At 40.7% G+C, this 7,776-nt stretch overlaps 1 protein-coding gene across 1 annotated transcript; it reads right to left on the reverse strand.

Moving 5' to 3' along the window:
* Nucleotides 1–1,180: 1,180 nt before the first annotated feature.
* On the reverse strand, nt 1,181–7,543 carry RFK (riboflavin kinase). The gene is made up of 4 exons (XM_022573483.2): nt 7,093–7,543; nt 6,025–6,176; nt 3,833–3,935; nt 1,181–3,059 (listed from the first exon to the last, which is right to left on the reverse strand). The coding sequence occupies exons 1-4, from the start codon at nt 7,172–7,174 to the stop codon at nt 2,929–2,931; spliced, it is 468 nt and encodes a 155-aa protein (XP_022429191.1). The 5' UTR covers nt 7,175–7,543; the 3' UTR covers nt 1,181–2,928.
* Between the last annotated feature and the right edge of the window lie 233 nt (nt 7,544–7,776).

Genomic DNA, 7,776 nt, shown 5'->3' on the forward strand with positions numbered 1-7,776 from the left:
CACTTGGCAATTTCCCCAGAGATGTAGCACTGACTTGCTTTACTATTGTGGCTTCTACTTGGCCCTTGTTTCAGTCAGGGAACCAAAGTGGGGATTCTGTCAGTTGTCAGGTATGTCTATCCCAAATACACACTCAGGAACAGGGAAAGTAAGCACAGGGGTAAGTCCAAGAACTGAGCTGCCTGTGACACAAGCTAGGGCTCAACGTCCATGTATGACCTGACCCAAAAGGAAGCCAACTGTCAAAGAAGTGTTAAGTCACAGCCACATTACAAAAACCATGGGAAGCAAATTTGGAGTGAATAGACAATAGGTGTATGAGAGCAGTCAGACTGTCAGATCTCACAGCTCACCAATTGTGTCTAACCTGTACTTATCCTGTCCACTGAGCTTTAAATCTGAATTATTTTTCATCAATTCTATTTTGACAATTCTTAAATCTGCCTGATTTTTTATAGAACCTTATTTCCCCATTTTTGACACTTATTTCTTTACACGTATTATACAGTGATTTCAAGTTCTGTATCTGATAATGCCCGTATCTGTCACCTTTGTAGAGCTTATTCTGTAATTTGTTTCTGCTAACTCTTGCTTATGATGGCATTTCTTTCTATATGGTGGATTTATTTCCTAGCTCAGTCCCAGGTCAGATTGGTTCTCCTCTATCAGCCTCCATCCATTTTCCAGGTAAGAGGAGAACAGGAAAAGGCTAGCACTTTCACCAGGGAAGCAGAACTGTCCTCATAAACTCCAAGTAGACTTCTGCTTACATCTCCCTGATCAGAACCGTGTTACAGCCCTAACTGCAGGGCTTTAAGCCTCCATAATTGAGAGCACTGGTGATGAAGTGTTGAAAGAGCCACTGTGAGTTTCTCCATGTAGTAGAGACAGGCAAGAGTCCCAAGTCACTGCGAGGGGGTTGGTGGCACAAGTCATGAGGGTTACAAAACGCTGTTTTGGAGCAGGGGTTATGGAACGGTACTCAGACCTAACCTACAAGGGCCGTTAAAGGCAAGGCCTCTGTTTGTAGAACCACTGCTGCTGGCCAGGTTCTCCCTGTAGCTGCTGCCTGTAACTCACTATTCAGGGCCTCTAACACACCTTACAGTAACCAGCAACCACCAACCAACAGATCAGGAATTTATATAGACAACGCAAAAGATTCAAACTGACACAAAAAAAGAAGAAACATCCCTTGGTCAAGATTTATTTCAAGGCCTGAAAACACTAATTGGAAATGGCCCTACTGCAGTTTCTTATAATAAATACTTTACATATAAAACTTAAAAAAATGTAGACACTGTTAACTAACTGCTAAACCACACACTATAGGCTTTTCAAAAGCAATAGTTATTTAACAAAATGTAAGGTGACAATATCAAAGAATTTTCACATTTAATGAGGACACAATCAGTCGCAAGCTACTCACACACAAATCTTTTTTACACTTTCCATGTTTGTTTTAAATTTTGTTTCACAGAACCACTGATAATTGAGGCTTCTTTCAAGTATAGGATTTCTAGCATTAAATTACATTTTCTAAGTATTTCTTTAAAGAAGAAATGAAAAAGACACATACTACACTGTTTGCCATAAATTCATATACCAAAAAGTCAAAACAATCCAACTGAATTTATTCCTGCTTCCCCCTTCTCCGACATTAGCTTTAGATATTCTTCTAAATATTATATAAAGTTTTGTTAAAATCAGTTCTCATTTATGCAGATTAGGGGAAAATGGTTTTATAATGAGTTATCTTTAAAATTATCTTCTAGATAGCACTCTTTAGCCTTAAATTACATTGTGCACACACAACTACAACAGGCGGCATTTGCTCAGGAACATACAGTCACATTAAAAACAAGTAGCTTTGCATTTCATAGTTTAGTTGGGTCTTAAATAGTTTCCCTAGGGGAGGAAACAAGTATTTTGTGTTGTTTAAGAAACTGGTATATATAAATGAAATGCTAGGTGTTCGTTTAAACTTTGAGGAAACCTACAGATGAACATTTGGGTGTTTTCTCTAAAATGCAAGGGATATGCACTTAATCACTGTTCATATAGTGAAGCGATGGGACGGCAGATACAGACGCCGATGAAACTCTACATTTTGTAAATGTAAAGTTGGATATTCTAAATGGAAGAACTGACACTGAGAATTATTTACAGGAAACAAAGGTTAAGAAAAATGTTGAAGAATATCTACTCTTAAAAAGGGAGAAGTGTTACACAACACAAAAATGAGAACTAGAGATTCGAAAAACACTCATTTTACGGTTTTAAAAGAAAAACAAAAAAATAACAGGGAGAGAGTCTAGACCAATTAGAACTGAGGCAGCTGTAACAAAAATGGAACACAGTACAATGATTTGAGCCCTTAAAGGAAATGACTAACTAAAGTGAAATTTCACAAGTCTTCATGTCTATAATAATATATAAATGCACAAAATATCAAAATTACGAATTCTGGATTTTTCCCCTCAGGTTTGTAATAAACTGTCAAACCTCTGCTTAATATGTTTATTTTTATGAGCCTTCTGATTAGCAGAGCATGCTATGCAGGTACATGCATGCTAGAATTTTACCATGAGAATTAATAGTTCTCATCTCAAACCAGTGACTTGCCTGTTACCCATATTTATATATATTTCATTTCCATTATAAAACACTTAAGACCTTTCTAGTGGTACATTTTAATCAACATATTACATTAAAAAGAATCTTGATTTTTAAAATGAACCTTTTTAGTACTGTAACACGATGGGTTTAATTGAACAGTTGGAACATAATATGGTAACTACATTGTACTGTTTAATTCACAGCTGTAGGAAAATGTTTGATTTTTAAAATATAACCAAGATGAGACTGTAGAGTTATGAGCAGTAATATATTAGAAAACAGTGAATGAATAAATAAGATGCTTTTCCTTCAGTGGCCATTCATTATTTTGCTTTTAGGAACCTGGAAGAAATTGTCTTCTTTGAGTTTCAAATGTTCTGGTAAATCTAGTCGTTTCTTAGCTTCCTCAATATCACCTTGAATTGCTGAAATAAGTGACTCTGTGGAGAGAATATACCAGGTAATGATAACGAAAATCTGCTGCTGTGCTTTTTTACTACTCCTTTGTTCAGCTTCTCCTAAAATCTCATAGGCTGGCAGTGCTCCTGGCACAGGGTAGATGCCCAATAATGTCTGTTTCATCCTTTCTTCTAGACTTAAGTAAAAGTCAATAGTACACAAAAGATGTCCCTAATCTTCTTGCAATTACTTAGAGAAAGGCATTAGCAGAAAGGTACATGGCATATACTAAATGGAAGAAACAAATACTATCAATTCTCTTCAATATTTACACTTGTAAAAGAAACTCTACATTAGAATTAAAACTATTACACTACACTAAGATTCTTGACATGTCTTAAATGTTCCGATTTACTGCTTCTTGCACTTCAACTACCGCTAAGCATCCATTATTCATCACAGTATTAACTCTTACTGGTTCCTTAAAATATGAAAAGGAAATAAGGATTTCATTAACTTCATACTGTTGGAGAGAGAGCCAGCCTGCTGGGTTTGAATCTACGCTCCATCACTTACTATGCTACCCCAGGCAAATTACTTAACCTCTCTGTGCCAATTTCCTCATCTGCAAAATCAGCAAAATAATTCCTCATGTGGGTGTTGTGGGGATAAAGTGAGTTGATTCATGTAAGGCTCTTAAAGCAGTGCCTAGCATATTAAATGCTCAAATATTATCTGTCTAGCCATGATTACTATTAGGAGAAGCAGCAGAGTAGCTGCAGTAATATTTAAGAAGATCTAAATAAGAACTTACCTAAAGAATCAAAGTTCTTTTCTGGTCTGAGGTAGCCAACAATGGCCACGTTGAGAATTTCCCCATAGAAGTCCTCTTTGAACGTATGCATGATATGAGTTTCCTACAGTCAAGAGATGTTAAAATTGAATTTATCTTTATGGTGAGGTAATTTAAATGAAACAATCAACCCTCCTTAAAATTTTAAAGACAGGTTAAAATCTAAGTGCAGTATTTCCTGAATTCTTCCATTGCTCCTGTTCTCGACCTTGTACCATTATAACTGAGTAAGGTAGATGCTATCCCACAAATCTGGTGTGATTTGCTGTTTTTAGAAAAAGCTAACATGCACCAAAGTAATTAAGAGTCTTATCAAGGTGAAAAAACTGAGCAAATACAGCAGAGGGAATGAGCAAAGAAACTCTTCTTCAAAAGATACCATTCCATTAAGCGAATTAAAAAAAAAAAAAAAGGCAACACAGTGGAAGAAGGCATTTGTCATACATAGTTCCAACAAAAGAATTGGATCCATAATATATTAAGAACTTCTTTAAGTCGGTAAGACAGACAATCCAATTTTTTTTAAAGGGATAAAGACTTGAACAGGTACATCATGTATGTCTGTTATCAGCAAAGAAAAGAAAAAGGAAAAACTCTAAAAAGTATGAACCTCCTACCAACGGAAAACTGTTTCTCCTAGCTATGGAAGGACCTCCAAGGCACTCCTTAACTGGCTCTATGGTAAGAGTTCTGTTATCTGAGTAGCTAATAAGGAAAAATTAGTCATGGGATAGCCTTCCCTCCCCTTCATTCCCTCTCTCATTCCAGTGAAAAATATTTTGCCTTCTTTCATCGATTATTTTCTTTATCTATTCCAACACAGCCTTAATCCTGAAAAATAAGAGGAACACTGAGCACAACGTTAAGTAGTTCTGGGCCACTTCTATTGCTTATACCAGCACTTTTCTATAAACTCTTCAAAGAGGATGAAATTTAGATCAACTATAACCGTTTGTGCCACATACTTGAGCTGACCCAAAGATTCAGCCACATCTACCAGATTAAGCACTTCAGCTGTGTAGGTCTTCTGTTCATAAGAACAGAAGAATTATGTATACTCTCAAAGGGGTTTAAAAAGAGGAAAAAGGGCTTCCCTGGTGGCGCAGTGGTTGCGAGTCCGCCTGCCGATGCAGGGGACACGGGTTCGTGCCCCGCTCCAGGAAGATCCCACATGCCGCGGAGCAGCTGGACCCGTGAGCCATGGCCGCTGAGCCTGTGCGTCAGGAGCCTGTGCTCCACAACGGGCGAGGCCACAACGGCGAGAGGCCCGCGTACCGCAAAAAAAAAAAGAGGAAAAAAAGCATCACCTTGCAATTTTATCAGAAAGCACCATCCACAGCGTAAGCAGTTCTACCTTAACAGGGTGACCAAATAATTAGAGTAAATGACCTACATTAACTGGTGAACTCAACTTTATTTCACTTTTATTTCTAATAAAGGTAAACACATGGGCAGTTATAAAAATTAATTATTGTAGTTTTGGCTTGTGATTCCACTTTCTATTTTCTCCATGATTTAAAAGATAAATGCATAAAAATTTATTAATCTATGTTATTGGGTACACAATGATGTAATTTGTGAGTTTTGGTATACTATTAAGTTCATATAAATTCAAAATATTTTTATAACTTTAGGATGTTAAATGCAGTCCCCATGGTAACCACAAAAAAATATCTATAGAAAATACACAAAAGGAAATAAGAAAGAAATCAAAATGTGTCACTACAAAAAAAAAGTCAACTAAACAAAAAAGGCAGTAATGGAGGAACTGACAAAAAAGCTATAAAGTATACAAAAAACAAATAGCAAAACATCAGAAGTCTCTCCTTATCAGTAATTACTTTAAATGTAAATGGATTAAACTCTCCAATCAAAAGGCAGAGGTTAGCAGAATGGTTCAAACACACAAGATCCAGCTATACCCCCTTTATAAGAGACTCACTTTAGATCCAAAGACACAAATAATCTTGAAAGTGAAAAGGATGGAAAAGTTATTCCATTCAAATAGTAACTAAACTCTTCACTTTTAAACCTGTCAAGTAAATTCTCATATTTGGATTATGTTGTGATCACCACTGATGAGTTCTGTGTATTAGTCTAAATCATCATCCCACTCTCTGTTTACTGAGTGAAATACAATTATTAATTCTTACCATGGACTTTTTTGTATTCTTGTAGTACGGGTTCCATCCTATGCTCACCACCATCTTATGGACGTCTCCACTTCCAACACTGGCCCAACCATAATATATGCCAGTGGATACATCAGCTGGAAGATTATCTACTACTTGTTCAGGAAAGTTAGCTAAACAACAGAATATGCTAATATTTAGAGTTTCATAGTCAATATTTAGAAAATGCACATGTAAGGCTAGTCTAAATCATTACCCTCACAAGATTCCTAGGACTCTAACTACAATTATTAATCCCATCATTTCATACTCTGGCTAGGATTTCTTTCTCCTCTTCATACGGATTGGTTAGGAAAAAAGGTACCAGATTATATAAGTTACCAGGTTATAGTAAGTGTACCAAAAATCGTAAATTCTCACAGTAGAAGAAAACAGGTACATGAACAGCTGCGGTTTTTTTTTAGCCCTGGTCCTTCTTAAAGGGGTTCAGCGTCTCTTGAAAAGATTTCTATTTTCGAAATATACATACTAGGTCCCAAGCTCAAAGACTGCTTTAATAGGTCTAGCTGCAGCCCTGGAATGTATTTTTAAGGAAAAATTAGGCATACCTTCAGGACCTGACTACTAAAACTAATGCAGACCAAAAAAGATACCTGGTTCTCATTCATCTGCCTGTGTCATCATTTGGACACAACCTACTAACGTATTTAAAGAACGAAAACCTTACAGCTGCCTTGAGAATTTAGCCTATCGGGCCCACATTACATTTTCTAAAGAGAAAGACGCGCGCCACGTTTGGCGGATTTATCACGGCTGGATAGGGAGGCGGGAAAGAGGGCTCCCGAAACTCAGCTCCGGCTTCCTGCCCTCACCACCCCCCAAGCCGGTGAGCTCGGAGCCACGGGCAAAGACGCGCTCCATCAGTCCGACCAAAGGTCATCAGCCTCAACAAAGCGGGGGCGGGGAGGACGGGAACGTCACCTCTGCCCGTAGCCCCACCACCCGGCCCGGAGCCCCTCCGGCTGACGTCCTCGCTCTCAGGTGATCCGGCCCAGCGTGGGTGGGGGCTCCGCGCCCTCCCGCGCTCACCTGTAGGGATGCCCAGCTGCTTGGAGCCGCGACCGAAGCCCCGCACCACCTGGCCGCGGCAGAAGTACGGCAGGTGCCTCATGACGCCGTCCGCTCGGGGTGCGGGCTGCGGTCCAGAACGCGCGTCCGGCGGAGCCGCCGTCGAGGCGGTGCCCGGACGCCCCGGACCAGCCGGGGGACGCGGGCGGGAGCTCCAAAGGCCGGTCGGCCGGGCGAGCGCACGGGCGTATAACTGGCCGAGCGGCGCGGACGACACGCCACAGCGAGACGCTCACGCCACTGACAGAAGGTGCCGAGCGACTCAGACGCTGCGTCCGGGATCCGGAACGCCGGCGACCGCGGAAGTGCGGCTGTGGGCGGGGAGCGGAGCGGGGTGGCTTGGGACGGCCCCCCAGCCCACCGAGCGCCACGGGCCTACGCACTCTGCCCAGGCCGAGCGCCCCGGCGCTCGTACGGCTTCCGTAGCCCCGCCCCCAATTTAGCCCCGCCCCAGCCGTAGCCCTGCCTCCAACGTAGCCTGGAAGGTGTCCGTTCTTTTCTTGGTATCTCAGTCTTCCCGGGCGGTGGAAACCGAGTCGGGGGCGCGTTTTTCAGCCTGGGACCTGTGAAAGCACTGTCGTCATTCTCAGACACTCCGAAGTGTTTCTTTCCCCTTTTTCCTTTTCATTATGATCCTGATGCCGA

Source organism: Delphinapterus leucas, chromosome 6 (assembly GCF_059928025.1).
Source record: "Delphinapterus leucas isolate spDelLeu-1000000601 "Yukka" chromosome 6, BTC_Dleu_Yukka2, whole genome shotgun sequence".
Taxonomy (NCBI): domain Eukaryota; kingdom Metazoa; phylum Chordata; class Mammalia; order Artiodactyla; family Monodontidae; genus Delphinapterus; species Delphinapterus leucas.